This window comes from Plectrocnemia conspersa, unplaced genomic scaffold (assembly GCF_051122295.1).
Source record: "Plectrocnemia conspersa isolate PC_06_02 unplaced genomic scaffold, ASM5112229v1 ptg000013l, whole genome shotgun sequence".
Taxonomy (NCBI): Eukaryota; Metazoa; Arthropoda; class Insecta; order Trichoptera; family Polycentropodidae; genus Plectrocnemia; species Plectrocnemia conspersa.
The window spans coordinates 26537020-26558140 of record NW_028277177.1 but is presented as its reverse complement, the minus strand read 5'-3'; the positions used below and the strand labels follow the sequence as shown (position 1 = coordinate 26558140).

Below are 21121 nucleotides of genomic sequence, written 5' to 3'. Positions count from 1 at the left end.
TTATAAAGTTTTATACGTTTTCAATGATTGTCTTAAAAAATATATTATACACGATAACGATATGTATTCTAATGATGATATTTATTGAAGTTGTAATTTTAGATTTTTAAACGTTCGCTTAGTGTACGTAAACAAGTATTGCGAGGAAGGACAGTATGTTGAATAATATATGCTAGCGTATCAGACGAGATCTTGTAAAGATGTATAATGAATTAAACTCATAGTTGGAATGCTGTTTGTGTGTATAACGGGAATTGTTGAATTTTAGACCAATTTTATGGTTTAAATAAATATTTAGAAGGTCAGTAATGTGCGGATCATCGTGGATCTTCATAATTTCAATCTGGTTAGCACAATTAACGAGTCATATCAATTATGTATTAATTTTAAGTTTTAATTTTACTGTTGAAGCGTAGGATGTGATTTAAAGAAATATATGTATATATGTATCTGAATCTCAAAACAACTGCGGATTATCGTTTCAACAGAGCTTATTTTACACTTAGGCGTATTACCGAATTATAAAGAAAATAGTATATTATCAAAATTAACTAAAAAAAAGAGTATTATGATTTTTATATTTTTATTTTCAATATTATTTATTTTATATTATTTATTTATAAAAGATTGGATTGTTTGACTTATGAAAATTTTCAAAAAAAGTATTTAAATATTTGTAACAAATTTAATTTACTTCTATTTTTTTATATGCAATTTTATAATGTGTATTGATAGCAATAAAAATGAATTCTTATTTTATTTTTGATTAAACATTTTTATTTTATCAACTAATACTTATATAATCCCCTTTTGGATATTAGTATGATTGAATTTTACAGTGTATCTAATATTATTATATAATATAATGAAACGATATGCCAATAAATAAATAAAATGCTCAATAATTTATACACGTATAAGTAAATATTAAATTACCAAAAATATATACATTAATAGCAATATTAAAATTTATTCGTCAAAAAAATTTGTAAAATAAAATTTATAACATATAAAAGCCCCAGTTTTAGTATAATTCAAGACTAGAAAAATAATTATAATTAATAGCGGATATTATTGCGGAGAAGGCGATAGCAATCAGTCATTCTTTGGTGATTTTTTATACACTTAGTACTTATTTTTTTAGCGACGGAATGATACGGTTAGTTCGTCAAAAAATTATTTTACAAAATTCCTCAATTCAAAACTCAACGATTGATAAGCTTTAATAACAAAAATAACCCGATCGTTATTAGATACATAAAAGTATTTGCACTCATTATTTTCCTACTGCCGATCATAATTTGTTAATTTTTAAATATCTGAATAATTTTGTTACGAATATTATTTTAAAATGTATAAATAAAACTTTAGATAAAATTGGAGTGTTTATTTTATTGATAAGCATATCTTAATTATAGCAATAACAAATTGCTATTCATTATAAAGCTTTCGAACTGAAGAAATATCATCTGTTATTTGAACAATAATAATTCTTATTACTTATTTTAATTAAGAGTAAAATAGTAATAAAATGAAAATATTATGTAAATAATAATAACTATGTAAGAAAATCAAATATCTTATTAAAGTTGTATTACTTACATTATAACCTCAAAAAAATGATTTCACAATATTCATCATCTGTGACACATCGGTATTTCAGAATTTGCTTCACAAACCCAGGAAACATGAATAGCGATAAGATGTAACAAAGTCTACAAAAGACATTACGAATAGATTTTGTATTAATAGAAAAAGTTTAGATAACAACCATTGAACGTTGATAACGAAATGTGTTTTACACTTCAGTTTATTTCGTTAAATTCTTATTAAGAATGAGAATCATGTTATTTTATCTAAAATATTTGTAATTGAAAATAATTAAAATTCTAACGTTATCAAAAGAGCAGGTATTGAATTGAAGACAGACAACCAAATTCTGATTGTAAATGATAAGATTAGATATTTTTTATCAACATTTTTAGAACAAATGCGTTCATCAGATAAATGACAATATACAATATATAAGCATATCTAAAAAAAGGTTCAGTCAAATGAAAACCTTTAAAGTTCAAGAACATTAAAATTATTAAACGAATTAGTTGGCAGTACGAGTAAAGAATAAAACACTTATAACATGCACTAAAGTAGGACAACGCTACATCATTCGATTTTTAAATAGTAACGCTAAAAATAAATAGAAATGGAATAGAAAGTTCTAAAGCATTTTCTTGACTGTAATTCATTTTCACATTTTAGGAACGCTCAAAGAGATTCAGGTCCGACATAGAGGTGCAGCAAGCGATGCACTAGTAGTTGCACATTAATCAAAAGATTTATTAGAGAAAAGTATCCACGCGCTTTATGAGCGTTGAAAAATTAAAAAAATATAAATCTTTGAAAAAATTTCTTTTCCTCGTTTTGAAATATATTAAATATGAAATCTCGAAATCCTGGCTTTGTTCTGGACAATAAATACAATACTATAGATACTTCTGGTCGCTATAGTGTGAAAATAACAATATTCCTTTGTATCAATGATATTCGTTGCCTATTATAAAGTTATTTTAAGAGAAATAAATTATTTTAAAAGATTTGCAGTTTAGAAAATACTAATGTTACTCCACACAAGCATTTATTGAAAATTATTTATTGGTGTTAACGCGCTGTTCTAAGGGTCGCAATGGCGGCAAGTCTTTTAGAACAAACTTCCGGAATGCGTTTACTTTGAAGATCCAGTGGCAAAGCTTGTCTATAATTCATAAATATGTTTTTTGTATTAGTCTTGAAGTAAAGCATCAACAGGTTTACAATATTTATGAAATTCTAAGCCGGGACAGCTAAAAAAAGGTCGTCATGGAATATTTTATTCGTTTTGGGATGTTAAAATGTGTAAGTTGAATGCCGGTATGAGCTAAAATTTTTTTGCTTATTTATTTTGTGTGGTTGAGATGTGTTTGGTTGGTTGACAGGATGCTAGGAGAGCTAAAAAAAGCCAAAACTTGGCGGTACTCAGGTAACACTAACGCGATGGACATATTCCCTTGGCGAACTTTGACGGAACAGCCAGTGCTGCCTCGTGCACCGTTCGAAAGCATATCTTATTAATAACATGTAAACAAATTAAATCTTCAATAAAACACTACCGCAGCGGTTTAATCTGTGTCTAATTGCAGCCCGTCACCATCCGTCGCCAAACTCACCATCCGTCACCATCCGTTGGATTAAGCCATTTAGAGGCCTTAAATACTTGATGTCCTCGAAGTAAACATAGTTTTAAAAATCTATGTTTATTTTATGTACTATTAAAAAAAACTAGAACGGATTTTAAAAGAGCAAACATTCGCTTTAGAGCACCGTATTTTATTATTGTGTGTTCTGATTTGCTTAGGTCACGACCATTACAAAGGTTGTTATGGCTAAGAGATGTTATTAGTTCGCGTTATTGCCTCGCGAATTGTGCGGTCGCGGTAATATGTCCTACATATTATAAAGTGACCAGATTTTGAAAATAATAAAGGCGAATACTAAAAAATAAAAGGTAATTATTGCTCCGGGAAAAAAAATATGTAATTGCGGAAATTATTGTTCAAAAGCTATCTCGGATTTTTTGTTTGAGGACAGATTGCCGCGAAAGGTAGAAAAGGGTCATTTCGAAAATTTTGTTTAAAGGTCATCCACAAGATTTCGAAAATATCACAGGAGGACTCTAACTAAAAGGTTAAATGAGAAATTCTTGTTTTTCTGGGAGCAAAAAAAAGTAATTATGGAAATTTTTGTTCATTAATGAGTACTATGGGAGCTTAAAAAAAATCACTTTGGACATTTTTGTTTGAGGAGGACAGAGAAGAACAAAATATGACAAAAGAAGACAAAAAGAAAACAAAATAAGCAAACTTTTTGAGGAGAAGAATCTTCTTTAAAGGAGGACGTCTGGTCACCTTAGGTAATACGGGCAGGACCAGTTGCAACGTTAGTTCTAGGTAAAACTAGTACTAACGCTGCAACTGCTGCTAAACTTTACCAAACCAAAGTCATGCTATGTTTTGGGTGACTATTTTTTGAACAGAATTATGCTAAATGACGTGCCAGGTTGGAATGCAGGATGCTGGTGAGAGCTATAAAAACGGCCATACAGGAAATTTTGTGAAAGCGGGACCGATGGTGAGAAATCAGAATAATCCCTGAAAAATCAGAACGCACGGTAAGCCTAATTGTTATCTTTGTGAAATTCGTTGTAAAAACGGCATGATTTAAATATTGTTTTACTCATGTAAAACAATTATAACCTTTGGTACATGTATCTATCACGCAATTTACCGATATGTTTGCACACAGTCGGTCAACCTCCTAGGCGCGGCGCTGTTGATTATTAAGTTTGTTACCCTATTGATGATTTTCTTTTTTATTATCCTGTTAATTATTTTTTTTATTTAAAATACAACAGCTCAAATATTTCGTTTTTAACCGACAAAAGCAAATCACTGAGAGATAAAATAAATACATAGCTTACCATAGCGTCAAAGTATCAATGTTTTAATATGTAATAAAATTATTTTACTTGTTTCTGAGCATCTTTATGGTTTGGAAATTAGTCGGTGTGGGGGAAAGATGCAGTCCTGCTATATTGCACAAAACCCTTAAAAACTTTAAATTTTTCTACCCTTTTATTAAAAAATGTTTTTAGAAGTGTATTTTTTTTTACATAAGAGTAAATAAAAACTTGTATTAAAAAAAATTACGCAAATTTTGATTCATGGTCGCATTTATTCGCGTTAAGACGGCGCGGGGCGTGCCGGTGCGCCGCCGCAGCCGAGCCGGAGGCCGGGAGGCGCCCACGGAGGTGCGAGAGGGTTCTTGCCCCCCGCGGCGACGGAGCGCGCGGGCCATGCCGCCTCCGCGCCCCAACTGAACGTTATCGGCCTTATCTGAGTGACTCACTTCATGCCGCGATATCTACGGCCCGACTCCGAAGGTCCCTCTGACTCCTGATCCGATCGCACGTCTCGGCGCTCCGAGCGAAGCGGATCTACGCACGTAAGTGGGCCTCCGCCCCCCTCAGCCCGTTTCTATCATATCATTATCGACTCCCCGCTCTTTATCGATCTGGGGGTGGCACTTATATAAATATCCAATATCCTATCTCCGATTACGATCTGCCAACTGTCAATATCAAGGTTGACCTTCGTTCGCCATTACCACCATCACCACCATCAACACCATCATCGTGACAGATGACGTCGATTTTCAAAACATGGCGGATTCTAGCTTCTTCTTTGGTCTGCTGCGTTCGGGGTTGCCAACCTAATTGATTACCAACTGACATGTCAAACTTACATAATATTTTATTCAAATTTATTTATTGCCAACGGTAACCGTTACAATGCGAGATTTATTTGGGACACTTTTTTTTTAATAATTTCATAAAATGTAAATAACCACATTAAACTCACAATTTATTTTAAATAATTAACTGTGTATTAGCTTTTATTCCCGAAATTATCGCGAATATTTTATCAAATTTCCTAATTTTGAGTTAACGATTGATTTCGTGGTGTAATTCCATATTTGTAAACATCGATTCTTATTTGAGTCGGTACAGTTCACTGTAATGGAACACTTCCATGTTTCGGTGAGTCGGTGCAAGTGCACCTGTTGCGTAGATATGGGTAAGTTGTTGTTATTAACCATATAGTTCTTTCTGGAACAATAAGTTGATTCATATTTAGCTCACATTTCGAGATAAAACAATAAATTCAAAATAGAACGGAGTGTTATTCCAAATAGAAAAATGATTAATTTCGTCTAGTCTTACATCTTGAGCTGGTGACGTTGACATATTTGTTTTTTGTTTTGCTTGATTTTGATTTCTTCCTGTAATGTAGATGGTCTTTCCTGCTTTCTTGCGGTACACAATGTTCGAGTCAAGTCTATTCTAAAATCAGCTTGGTAGTTTATCTGCCCTTAGATATTACAACGGACTTCTAATATAAGAGTGTTGATAAAAGTATACTCTAACCAAATTTTGGTCAATAGTTTGACCAAATAGACCCCCTAAAGTTTGGCTAGAAAAATGCTTATAATTTAATGAAATACTATGAATCTTAATGAAATGGAAATATTAAAAAAACGGCTGCTGATTGGCCGACGTTTGCCCCCACCCTAAAGAAAAGCTTAAAAATCTTGAAAAGCCCTGATTCTAAACTAAAAATTTAAAAAAACAGTCGAATCTACCCTGAAAATATTTTTTAAAATATGTCATTTCAATGAAATCATTTCGGAATACATTTTCACCAGTAGATATATATTTTTACCAGTGAAAATTTAATTTGTCTGGCAGGTGCTAGTAAAATTATATGATTTAAAATTTTCAAATATTTGAAAAAAATTTTCGTTTCCACAATAGCTGAGAAAGAAATCATATCTTGCTGTTGTAGCAGTTTCTTTGATCGTAATCGTAACATTATTAGTATTATTTCTTTCCGAGTATTCTTCTAATAATTCCTTGAAAACAATTGTATTTTCTTCATCATTACTATCGGGACAAAATTTATCATCACTGCCATCAGGTATACTTTCAATCAAGTCAAATAATAATAAGTATTTTCACCACTAAGTAAATAATATTTAAATGCATAGTGATTTATATGTGAATCGGCTATTATTTCTAACATAGCAACAATTAATGCAAATAAAATTAATAACTTACACTATAAAATTACGTTGTACAATGCTGTGATGCATATGTATCAATTTGCTTATAAATTTGCAAAAATCTGGATAAGAGCAATGTTGCAAAATATACATACATGTATTTACATAGAAACTGTATCGTAATGATTTTCTTAAAATGTAGGATATAGATTTGTTACATCTTCTGTGATTTTTTTAATAAATCAATAGGTTGCAAATTTTCCCGACTAAATATTAATTGAAATGATCCAGATAATTAAAAAATCGTCCCAAATTGCCTCTTTTCAAGGCATTGATTATATCTAACTTGTCTTTTAATGACAGCACAATACGTTTACTTTATCATGACATATAGGTAATATTGAAAATAAATATTTAAATTGTGACCGAGAATTGTGATTCGGAAGACAATAACTCGACCTGAATTTAAATGGCTACTGACTCATAGCAGCTACAATTACATACTAAGTCTAGGTATATAAATACGCTACTGATAGGTGACTGTTTATCACATAGTTAGTAAAGTATTGAACCTGTATATTAAATTCAACTGCCCATCACACATTGCTGTTAAAATTATTTGTTATGTACAATACATATAATCGAGGCTACTGTATATTGCATTCCGAAGTTTTAACATACTTTTTATTATTTCTTGATTGTTTTTGTAAATTATAATTATTTTTATATATAAACCATATTTGAGTTAACGACAACTCGAAGATTCGTGTTATTCTTAGAACATTTTCGTTGCCTTTCCTCATGAGTTATAAGAAGTCACTTATACAACAAAGTTGTTGAAAAAGTTGCATAGTTTGGTAACTATCATCCAGTTACAAGTTATATAATACGTATACGGATGTAGCATTAAAAAAAATTGATACATAATTTTATTAATTCAAGAGGAATGCGATAAAGTATTTAAAGTTTCTGACAAAAGCCCTCGGTGCGCCAATACCTGTTTTAGAGTATACATTCACATGCTTATCTTTTAATTTTAAAGATAAGCTCAGTACACATGTAACATTGTGAATGGAAATAAACCTTGATTGATTTTTTTTACATAATTAAATAATAATCACTGTAGAAATATAACCAATCGGTTAAGTTTTCACTGAAATCTCACAGTAGCTTGAAAAATGTCGACTTTCTATTTCAATTGGGTAAACAAAATTTAATCTGTGTACACAAGTGGAAAGTAACCCACAGCTGATCTAACCGTTATATTTACATTTTACTGTAAGAGTTTTGCCTTCATTTGTAAACCATTGAGCATTTGAAACACACTCTCAGTAATATTATATATTGTATAATATAACATATTGACAACCCCTGGAAATTTTATTTTTGGACAATTTTAAAAATTGCGTTAAATGTTTCAAACTGAGCTTAATTTTATTAAAAGTGTATTGTGTGAATCAGAGCAGTTGAAATATACGAATTTCGATTTCCCAAATAAACTGCTAGTTTGTTCGACACCGTTAAGACACATCTATGTTTGATTGTAACATGTTTATGACATGTAGACATACATACATATATCATATTAAAATCATTCAACAATCATTATAATTAATTATAACCTATGATGTCATCCCTCGCTTTGCAATATCACATGTGTTGTTTATTGTTGTCATTAAAATACTAAAAGAGACATCTGATAACTCACATAAAGTAATTTTTTCATAAGTATTCTTATCAAGCGTGTCATGGTTATGCACGTGCATTGTAACCGTGAGTAGTCATTAACAGTAAATTGCTGTTTTTCAATTTGAACCGATTTTAACTTACTGTTATGGCCGAGTGTAATATGCAATTCTTGCATCATGTCGAATGAAGTTGAAATTAGTTGATTGAATTAGCTGTCGTTAACGTGTTATTCAGGTGAGCCAGTGACATGTGTGTATTCGTTGAATTAGCTTCATTGCCATGTGTGACATTTGTCATTCTATATATTTGTGGATTAGTTTGTTTCGGACTTTCTTGACACAATTGATTTGACATGGTGCCAGATGCTTTTCAGATGTTTGTATGTACATATGATATATTTCGGCGGCTCTTAGACTTTTTAGTTTGTGACCCAGTTTTAATTTAATATTATTCAAAGAAGAAGATGACATTCAATTTCACAGTTTAGACGCATATAAATAGAGTCACGCATTGAGCTATTTCATCTTTTCATTGAAAGACAAAGTATTTTATAAATATAAAATCGCAATATAATGTCACAACGTATGGGACTATTTAGTGAGAAATTTAATGCTATTTTTGTAAGAACTCATGCACTGAAAAGGTTTTCGATTATTTTTAATATGCTCTTTTCATCAATAAATACATATGTTTTTTTATTATTATTTTTATGATTGATTGAAGTAGACTATAACACTATACGCACAAATTAATTTAAAGCTTAGTTTATAATTAGCTTATTAAATAGAAAAACATAAGTTTATAATATATAAATCGCAATAAAAAGGCTTAGTATTTTTTTCATTAAAAAAATTGTTCTGCTTACTGTTGTGCTTAGGATTTTGATTATATTTTTTGTTTTATAGTTGACTGACAAATAGCTATGCTTTATTACATTCTTTATTCTTCAAAGATTCAATAAATCGATTTAGGTATTTGTTAGTGCGGCGCCACGCTCAAATTTGACAGTTGCAAAACATTCATTTGCTGTCAAACCCAAACCTAACCTAAACGAATATAATAACGGTATAATGGTTAATTTGATTTGGTTAGGTTTGGGTTTGAACAGCACGAGAAACACAATGGGCAGTAACAACTGATGGTTTTTGAGCTTGGCGCCCATAAACGTCATTTCAGTCTTTTCAAGGGGGGTGGGTAATTTTGATTTCATTATTATTCATGGTATTTCATTAAATGACATGCATTTTTCTGTGCAAATTCAAGTTGCCCCTCGCCCCCAAAGCAATAAAATCGTGCTGTTGCATTGGAAACGCTCGTTTTAATATGAACTACGTTAATATTAAGACTTTATGACGACTATACAATAAGTGAGAATCGAATGGAGCATATATAAATCGAATTTCGACCAATAAGATAGCGCAAAAAACAATTATACTTTCTCAGAAGTCAAAAATCCACGTCAAAAGCAATAAAATCGTACTGTCGTCGTCGCAGTGGGACGATTGTTACCGAGCGTTCCGACTGCTTATTATTTTTTGCGTTCCCCTATTGGTCAAAATTCGGTTTGAATACACTTTAACCAAAACTCTCATATAGAAGTCGGTAGTAATATTGATTATAATAGCTATCATATTTTTAAGTGCAGATAAACTATGGAGCAATATGCAAGATACGACTTCTGTCGGTACTTATTCTTCCACTTATATTCCCCTGAGAGATGAGTTGGCTTAGTTTGTATTTTGGACTTCACCTTCTGAAAGTTCTAAAACTGTAATTAGTTTTAAAACTTTCATTAGGTTAAGTTAGGGTTAGAACATTTTATAGCAGCATATTAGTGCCTATCGCTTAAATGATATTTTCGCTAATAGAAATATATATCTACTGGTGAAAATGTATTTGGATTTCACTAGTGAACATTTATACATCGCATGTAAATAAATAATGATAATTATATAAATGTATATATTACTACATATGGAAAAAATAAAATCATATAATTTCGCTAGCTAGAAAATGTATTTCGATATGATTTCACTGAAATGATATATTGAAAAAAAATTTTTGGGATAGATTTGAGACTGTTTTTTTAGATTTTCTTTGAGGAATAACCTAAGAATTTCTTGCTTAGATTCAGAGACATCATTTCAACTTTTTCCAATGGGAAGGGCAAAAATTGGCCAGTTATTGGTCGTTTTTTTTTAATATTTTGATTTCATTTGAATTGCATTTTATGGCCAAATTCAAGAGAAGGGGAGGAGAGAATGCCCCCACCTGCCCCCCCAAATGACGTCCCTAGTGGCGCCTAATAATTAACAAGTACCCCAATTTATATGTAAAATTGTTTGCTGATTTTAAATCTAATTTTTATACAGATTTTTCAAAACCTTATTTCACCTTTTTGAAACACATAAATAAATTAATAGTTTTAGAACCATTTAAATAATGTTAGTGTTTTGTTTATGTGAAAACATTAAAGAAACGATGTATTTGACTATTTTGCATAATTGTACATTGGGATTTGTTGACAGGCTTTGGGAGCTGTTGGTTAATATTTAGTTGTTTTACTACTATATTGAATAATTTTAAATTCTTAGATCGTTTATATTCAAATGAGTCGATGCTTATAAATGTGACCTTTACTTTTTAAAAACCGTTGAGTTGCTGTAATATCTTTGTGGTTTGAGTGTTATAGTTATATAATTGGATGGGTTACATTGCATATTGAATTTCGGAATGTATTTTATAGTATTTTTTTATACATTACTATTTTTATAGTGTTGATACATAATATAACGCACATGGCCTTTGATGTGGTTCTGACTCATTGCATTCTTTTTCTATATCTGGTTTCTAGTAGCACAAAGTTCGATTATTTGTGGAATATTTACATGCGTCGTATACTCAGTCAGTAAAGAGCTTATTTCGAGAGGATTACTTTATTGATTATATATTATGATTATATGACAACTATGTTCATGTTCTATTACTAATTATTTTATTTTGTTTCTGTTTCAGAACTCAGAATGTTCAACGGGCACATCAAACATTGTCTGCATTGCGTTTTATTATTTTCTGTTATTTATTTCATCGAATCGATATCCGGAGCCTTGTGGCGCGATGACGGATTTGACTTCGACCCTTGGGAGAGATACGGAACAGTCGGCACGATCACTCTCTACCTGCTGAGGGCTTTTACCCTCCTTACTCTGCCGCAAGTCTTATTCAACTTTGTCGGACTCGTGTTTTACAATGCGTTTCCAGACAAGGTGCAGCTTAAAGGCTCGCCGCTGCTGGCGCCGTTCATCTGCATCAGAGTTGTCACCCGCGGAGACTTCCCCGACCTGGTCAAGACGAACGTGGCCAGAAACATGAACACCTGCACCGACGCCGGCTTAGAAAACTTTCTGATCGAAGTGGTCACCGATAAAGCACTGGGTCTGTCTAAAAACGGCCGCGTCAGGGAGGTGGTGGTGCCAACCACTTATGCCACAAAATCGGGTGCCTTATTCAAAGCCAGAGCTCTGCAATACTGCCTGGAAGACTCGGTCAATAAGAACTTGGGCGATGCTGATTGGATCGTTCATCTCGACGAGGAGACGTTGCTCACTGAAAACTCCGTCCGGGGAATCTTGAATTTTGTCATGGATGGAAAACACCAGTTCGGACAGGGACTCATCACGTACGCGAACGAGGACGTCGTAAATTGGCTAACCACTCTGGCCGATAGCTTTAGAGTTGCTGATGATATGGGAAAGTTGAGATCGCAGTTCAATCTGTTTCACAAGCCGCTGTTCAGTTGGAAGGGATCTTACGTAGTAACACAGGTGAGTTATTCTATCATTATTTTAACCGATTATCTGAAATTATATATAAAATAAGTTCTTAAAATCGTAATTATGTTGAAATAAATTTTATTTTTTATATGATCCACACAAAATAACTTAATTTATTTGCATTGTTTTAATGCCTGTTGATTGTTATGGTTTTATAAATAAATATCTCTTTATGGCTTAGATTTTCGAGGTTTGTGATAAGATGAAAGTCATTGGGTGCTGAATTAGTATGTGTGCAAGGAATTATTTTGAGAGAAATGTGCATAAAAAGAAATAATTTGCTCCATAAAACGAATTGTTGGTGTATTTATGTAACGTAAATTTTCGGATTTTTGTGATTAATTGGATTGAGCAACATTTTATTTGTAATGTGTACTAAAACAAATGATTTGTGCATTAAAATATTAATAAATATGCATTAAATAAATATATCTTGATTCAATAAAAAATTTACATTGTGCTGTATTTTATCTGTAGTGTGTACTAAAACGAATTATTTGTGCATTAAATTATTCAAAAATAGGCATTAAAAAAATCATTTTCAATAAAAAAAATATTAAATTGAACAATATTTTATTTAACTAATAAAATAAATAACCTTGTCAGACAATAATGGATAAGCGATTTGTTTTATGGAATAATTATTTTATGTCTTGCTCATTTAAATTGTCCTCAATTAGTATGGGTTATGTGGAAGTAATGAAACTAAATTCATCGTCTTTTTGATTGATTATCTTATTAGAATGCTGTTTTGTATTATCATAATAAAAGATCATTTATTGTTGTCTTCTATGTTGTTTTTAACATAATTTGAATCTCAAAAACATATTTTTGTTGAATCATTAGTTAAATGTAATACTTAATATTTTCTTTCTAAAAATACCTCTAAATCAAACATAACAATATAAATAAATTCACAATCGTATGATCTTAGCTAATTTTATTTGCGATAGCTAAAGTTTATTTTAATTGAAAAAATAAATTGGTTTTTTATTCACACTTTCTGAAATATAAATAATAAGAATTGACAAATTAAAAAAATTATATTCTCTAAATTAAAAATAATATCAAACAACAAAAAATCGAATTGAAAAATTAAAAAAAAAAACAGTTCTTATTTTATTATTATTCCAGTTTTTTATATTTATTTTTCTGTTATTTTTTTTATAAATGCGTTGCGCTGTTTTTTTGGTTGCGCCCTTTTGTCCGCGCTCTTTTGTCTTGTGCCGTTTTGAAGGGACACTGCTTCTACACAACATTTTTACGTGGTAACGATAATATTTTTGGTTATTGCTTTTAGTCATTTCTTATTTTATAAGGTCCTAAATATATTTTTAATTAATTCATATCTGGAGATTCATTAGTTAAATCTAATACTTTATTGAACTTGCATTTACTGTTGAAAATCCAACATTTCAGTCATCCTGAGTGATGTTTTTGTATTTTTTTATGCTAATAGTTTTTTAATTATATTGTTTGTTCATTTTAATTCTAGCTTAGATTTTTTATCTATGCTCTTCTTTATTTCTTTAACATATAGTTTGCGGGTATAATTCTATGTAATATCTCGCCTGGCGCGGGTGAAGATCGAGGTCTCACGCAAAATTATTTGTGTGCAAAAAATCGTCATGACTTCTAAAGTATCTAATATAATTTAATATTTTTTTTAATTCTAAACTCACCCTATACTACTCCCTTTCGCCAACCCCATGTCAATGAACCATCCCTATCCAGGTGTAAAAAAAAGATTTGAACAGAGTTGCAGTACAAAAGCAGCATATTAAAAATCTGGCATAAATACGATCTGTTTGAAGTTTTTAACCTTGTGAAATAAAAATAGTTCATTATTTGACAAAAAAATATATAACTGAAACTATATTGATTTTTATTACAATTAATCATATATAAAAAAAAGTTCTTTGTGTAGTATGAACTATGATCTGATGGAGAGCAATGAAATCTGTCATAAAAATAACCCGTATAAATATATTACCTGACTTCCACCACCAGTTAAAATTTATATATTTACATATTTTTTCGTGTGTGGCAATTCTTGAAACGTTTATCGGTACATAAACCAACTTTACAATTTATCTATATATTGAGCGTATAATTTGATTATTTTTTAACATAAGTGACATAATTATGCTTTTGATCTTTTCTGGCCAATGTTCGGAATGTTTTACTTCTTATCTCACAATAGATATTTCTGTAGACTTCATTATGATATTTGTTTTTTTAGTTCCACCAGTTCACAAACTAACAACAAACGGGAAGCTATGTGATCTTTATTGTGTAGGGATCTTGATATTATGTAACAATTTAGAAGTGGAAGAACAGTTTCTTCGTCTATTTCCACGATCGTCTAGAAATCGTATATTTTATGTGACTCATGTCATGTTTTGTCTGTGATCATAAGTCTGGATAAAATTGTGGGAATTTTCACATAAATATATAAATATAACAGGGAAAATAAAGTATAATAATAAGAAAATAAAGTATAATAATTAAATATAAAGGCAAGAGATAATATTTTTAATCATAATTTATATATTTTTCAGGCTGGTGCTGAGAAAAAGGTTTCATTTGACAACGGCCTGGACGGATCGGTCGCCGAAGACTGCTTCTTTGCGATAAAAGCTTTCCAGCAAGGGTACACCTTCAGCTTTATCGAAGGCGAGATGTGGGAGAAGTCACCGTTCACCCTCTGGGATTTTGTCCAGCAGAGGAAGCGGTGGCTGCAGGGTATACTGCTCGTTGTGCACTCCAAGTGCATCTCGTACAAATACAAAACGCTCCTGATGATATCGTGCTACTCCTGGGTGACGTTGCCGTTCTCCACCAGCAACGTCGTGCTCGCCGCCATATGCCCCATCCCCTGTTCGCAGATATACGATCTAATCTGTGCGTTCATCGGCGCCGTCAACATCTACATGTACATCTTTGGTGTCATCAAATCGTTTTCCGTGTACAGGTTCGGTTTCCTGAAGTTCATCTTATGCATATGCGGCGCCTTATCGACCATACCCTTCAATATAATAATTGAAAACGTCGCCGTCATCTGGGGCGTGATTGGCAAGAAGCATAAATTTTACATAGTGAACAAAGATGCCAGACCCCCCATCACAGTTTAGTTTAGCCAATTTTTTTTGCAATTTGTGTATATAGGTTTTTCAATTTAAGATAACAGTCACTAAAGTCGGACTTGAGAAAACCGATCGGTTGAAATATTATTTTTTTTGGCCGTTCGTGAATCTGACTGTTACGTATTTTAATTTTAAATGATTAAGCGTCGTTTTCGATTTATACGTTTGTACCTTTGCGACCCTTTCCATACTGCGGCTGTGAATTATTTTTCTCTATTTGTCTTTGTGATTCAAGTGAGAGTTAAGGGTCGTCTTTACAACGACGTTCCCGTAAGCTAAGATTAAAATTTGACCCCCACGGCGAGGACGGGTTGATCTTACACTAATTCTAAATGTGAACAATGTATGTTATTGTACATTAAAAAAATACTAAATAACAAAGATTAAACATTATAAAATGCAAGTACGCCAAAGATTTCATAATGTAGCGAATTAATTACGATACTTATAATGAATATTAAAATATTGTGGCTTCTGTATCAATTTTGTTGATTTTACGGAAGCGAAGTTGATTGATGCGCTATCGTTATATACATGACTTTTAGGTTAATTATGGAAAATTTGCAGTATTTTTTTGTAGTTTTTGCAATATTAAAGTTAAGGTTTTGAAACTGTTCATGTGTTTTATAAACATATAGCTTTCTGTGCTTATAATAACCAGTATTTTTATTATTATAATTTAACATATTATGCACATTGTGCCTTTTTCATTAAAGCTTATGGGATTTATATATATATATTTATATGTATATATATATATGTATATACACATATATGTGTATATACATATATATATATACATATATCAGGCGCGGGCGGCTAGATACTTTCCCTCTCGATCGCTCGCGTGCTAAGTAACGAGAGTGGGTGAAAGATAAGAGCATGCGGTCCGCATGCCCTTATCTCTCATTCACTCTCGTCACTTACGCGAGCAATTAAAGTATTTCACCGCCCGCCCCTGATATATATACATATATGTATATATACATTAAGACATGCTCATTTTTTCGATTTGTATTGATTTTTGTGCATTCAAGCTTGTGAGATTTGTAAACATTTAAGATATATTTTTTTTTTGGTTAAAATTCTCAAAATGCATATTTTTTAGGTTTAATTACCGATAACTGGTGCAGCAAAAATAATATAATTATTATATGTTTATTTATCCTTATACTATTTTTGATTGTCTAATATCGAAACTTAATTTATTTGTCTGGAATTTTTGTTTATTGGTCAAGATGCCCATTTGTATTATTTTTTTGTGATTTTAATATTGTTTATTTGTAAATACGCGTCGTCTACCCGATCGACATGGTGTCACAAACGAGTGTTTCGGTCAAAATTCGGCGTTTTTATAACCCAGTTTTTTTTTGTTAAGCTACGATAATGGCGCATAGCAAAGGGAGAGAATGTAAAGGGCGATTTTAACACGATAGTGTCTAGTCACTTGTTGCGGTGAGTGATATTTCACTACTATTAAGTTTTGTAAATATATTTTTGAATTCGTATCATAAATTATATAAAACGATCGATGTCTATTTTCATATTGTGTATGTATGATTTTGCTCGTCGGCGGCAATGTTCTTTCAAAAGTTTTTCCAAGATTCACAGTGGTCGGCGATCTTCATTTACACAGAAGGTCATCCACGGTGTGTTTATTAATTAACACACGCTTAAATCAGCCGTTGAAATAGTTGCAGGCCACTTCTTTAAAATGTATTCTATTTTGAGATCATTACAATGTCCATTTTTTTTGCATTGACAGCTTAATTCAATGACGATTTGTTTGAAAATCATCAGGTTAAATTTAGTGTAAATATTTGTCCAGTTGATTGATTACATTTGCCGTGTTCAGTGAGGTTTGCCGATTTACGACGCTTAAGTAAATTTGTGAGAAAGCTGCGATTTCATTGTTGCGAATTGTATAGTGAATTTTTGTAGTGTTGTATGTTAATTATTGTATTGTAAACGGTGATTTCTTGTATAAAATGTTGCTTTTTTTTTTAACAATTTTTTTATTGTAATATCTTGTTTTTTTACGAGGAATGTAATCATACCTTATCTGTATAGATTCAAATCATTATCCCGAAGTTTGACATGGAATATAATATACGTTATATATATGATAATAATAAATGTAAAATGAGTACATGTGATTATAATATTACATATGCAACATAAAGTTGTTACGAGGAAAACATAGTACGTATAAATATAGTACATATAGTTGTTATGAGCAAAAACATTGTCCAAAGAATTACATAGCAAAAGTTTGTATAATACGTAGTAATATTGCATTCCACTTTGTGAAAAAAGTTTAAACAGCGTTGATGCATTGATATCAACTGTGATAGTTTTCGTTTTAAGAAAAATTCAGCTAATAATAGTATATTAGGTTGAACTACAAGTCCTGTCTCTTTTGTTTATTAAACTAGTTTGATATAATAATAAATTGATATATAATATTGCTTATTAGTAATCAGGAGAGACGGTACTCGATTATGTGACATGCGTGTGCAAAAATCACTGAAATGTTCATCGAACAGAACTGAACAATTCATTAATATATTTTTTATTGTGAGTAAGAAAATTGTTTTTTTTTTATCTACAAGTGGTAGGCATTGTAGTGTTTATTGTATTTGATATTATCTTAATTACTCATCATCCCGATGTCGTCTAGTGATAAACTTTAGCTATAAGCTTTCTCAGAAAAATATATAATAGAATGGAGAAAGCCGCATAAAATCGGACAATCCATTATTGAAATATTTGCAAATATATATTGACTAGATTAACTTAACTTTTATATTATATATTCTTCCAAATCGTGACCGTCATGATCATTTTTGACATTTCACTTCCACAATGGCCTGCTTTATACATTCAGGTGTGCCTTTGTGGCATCATTCACATGGTCAAATTTAACATCATTATACACTATTTGAAATCTACATGTCTTTAATTTGTATGCTTAACAATATCGTCGCATACATATATGAGTACATTTTTAACGATAGAAACCCTGGATATTTTGGGGAATTTACTTTTTGTATCAAATTAAAAATATAATGTAAATATATGTATACAAAAAATGTGTTAATAGATAGTTCAGTCAAGTTATACGAACTCCTCAATTTTTTCACTCACATGCACACAGATGATCACCGATTATATCATGATGGACGAATTCCCAATTAAAAGTAAAAATAATAAATACAGGGACAGAACTTGCATAGTGACTTAGTATATTACTTATTCATACGTGGATCTCATTTGAAAAAATAAAATATTGGACGAATTTAATGTGATTTTAGTACAAATTAAGAGCATTGATCATATTTTTTTTAATGTAAGTAATTTTCGGTCGAGATTTAAGTTTAATTTATTATTGTATTTTTATGTAAAAATGATGCTTGAACACTGCGTGTTCTTTTTGTGTTTTTTACACGACTTTTAACCGTTTGGTTATATATCGCGTTAAGGATTCATCATTTTAGGGTGTAGTATTCATATTCACAATTTTGTACAATATTTTTTCAATTGACGGGCGCGTGTTTGGGACTAAATTTGCTATATATACACTATTTTTCTTTTCACCTCGCACATTCGTTACATTGTAAGCTTGGACCACGAAACGTTGGCTGACCAATAACGATAAATTATAATCACACTAGATTAAGTTGAATTGAAAGAGTTGGGTTTAGTTTAAACAGAGTTCGATTAAACAAAATCAAAGAGCTTAATTTTAATTTTTTATTTTTTCGAAGAACTTATCGTCTAAGGAACACGAACAATTTAATGCTAATTCGGATAAGAGTAAAACCCGTTTTTTATTATAAAGAATTATTTAATATCCAATATATTTTGTAAAAGGTGCGTGATTCGTCTCGAGCGTGAAATTGGCGTGGTACAAATGTGTATGAACGGACCAAAACTGATATATAAAATAGTCTTATGTACCATTTGTACACACTTATGGTCGGATCGGTACGAATGATTACATTGTACATAATGATGTCATATATGTGTTACCTGTGTTTTTTTCTTTGTGTGAAAAATTTTTTTATGTAACAAATCATTCTGTAGGTACTCTATATTATAATTTTCAATTATTTTAGGATGTTGTATATTTTTTTGAAGGACTTACGTTCGAGTGGATGTGTTGTCGTTGCCATTTGTTATTGTAACGTTTTATAAATAGTTGCTGATTTGTCGCTTTAACACCTTAATATATATTTAATTTAAGTAAAGTTTATATTGTACCATGCATGGCCGCTCCATCCTATAACAGTGATTTTTAATTGATTATGAATCGCATGAATCTTTAAAATAAAAAGAGTGAACAAAGACACTGTACTTATTATTCTATTCACTATTGTAAGTTACTTTATGTTGTTTTCCCACTAACACAATAAAAAAGCTTGTTATGTAGGAAACTTACTTATGGAAATTAACCATTGTGCTTAAAGATATATTAGTATGAGTCAAATGAAAATCTTGAATATTTTTTATTTAAGGCACAGAAGAACATAATTTTTATAGTCTGTATGGCGTTCAATACTAGTATTCCAGTGAATTAATAATAAATAAAATAACTTTTTGGCTGAATGTGTAGATCGATGATGTACGCAAAAGATGTGTACATCATCAGGGGCCGTTTATTGTCATGCTGCAACAAAGCACTTTTACTCGGAAGTCTATCTGTTTTGCTTCGATTTTAGATTGAATACGCTTCTTTAGATCTGCAAACGTTGTATTGGTAACAACGTCCCCCATGGATTTTCAGTTATAATTCTTTCTAGAAAGCCATCACATTTTGTTTAAAAGCGCTACAAATGCAACTTACACATTCACTATCAAAAAAAGAATGACAGAAATTCTCCATTCTGTTGTATGTTGCAAGTGCGGCGATTGTTTTAAGCTACTGTCGTGTCTTCCTATATGATGCATAATTCGTACTACCACTACTTGAAATTCTATGTAATATTGCTACAGCGTTATGAATTGTTTTTGGCTACTTTTAAGGTTTTCATGTGACTCAACCTTGTATATGCATGTACATAATCATGACACAGATTATATTGATTTATAGGAGAGATATTCGAAGAGTAAAGTTACTTAAGATAAGGATAATAAAAATGGAAGCTCGATTGTAGCACTGTCGTTTCATTACTGTAAGGTAAATCTTTGGAAAAGGATTCGTTGCAGAGTTATTCATGGGGTGTTCACTGTTCTGACCAATGCTCGCTCGCTGCCGCTCGTTCGCACGTAATCTTTCTAACGGTAATGCACAAATAATTATTTTATACATTGCTCATTTAAATTGTATAGGCTATCGAAAACTGCGCGCATTGGGTGGCGAAAAAATAACACGCAAGACTCTGGAATCAAGAAACTCGTTAAGGTCCATTTTGATAATATGTGAAGGATATGCCGCAGATTTTTTGTTCGCGTTTTTCCCCCAAAATCTTTGGATTTTTTTTATTAAAACCACGTTACTCAAGAAAAGATACTGCCTCTTCAAAACGGCACGTATAGTCAGCCTAATTATAAAGCAATCCCAAAATAAAACCCTATAGAAACATGTTTTAGACTTTGATACGATATAGAAGCTTTTTAACATATACTATTTTTCTAAAAATGTTATTTGTAATTAATGGTCAACATAGGTAAGTTCATTTGCATGGAATGTAATCAAATAAAGTCCCACAGTCCCTTCGCATTCATTAGTTGGTAATAAAAGATAAAAAATCTAGGTAATAGAATTCGGAGGATATAGTTGCGTTACATACTGCTTTT

General features: G+C 31.2%; 1 protein-coding gene across 1 annotated transcript; it reads left to right on the top strand.

The window, feature by feature from the left end:
* Positions 1–4762: 4762 nt before the first annotated feature.
* egh (beta-1,4-mannosyltransferase egh) lies at positions 4763–19669 on the top strand. The gene is made up of 3 exons (XM_088201927.1): positions 4763–5037; positions 11359–12167; positions 14738–19669. The coding sequence occupies exons 2-3, from the start codon at positions 11367–11369 to the stop codon at positions 15308–15310; spliced, it is 1374 nt and encodes a 457-aa protein (XP_088058053.1). The 5' UTR covers positions 4763–5037; positions 11359–11366; the 3' UTR covers positions 15311–19669.
* The last annotated feature ends 1452 nt before the right edge of the window (positions 19670–21121 follow it).

Coding starts and splice junctions, on each gene's coding strand:
- egh (XM_088201927.1), top strand. CDS start 11,367: ATGTTCAACGGGCACATCAAACATTGTCTGCATTGCGTTTTATTATTT. Junction 12,168..14,737: donor GATCTTACGTAGTAACACAG/GTGAGTTATTCT, acceptor TATATTTTTCAG/GCTGGTGCTGAGAAAAAGGT.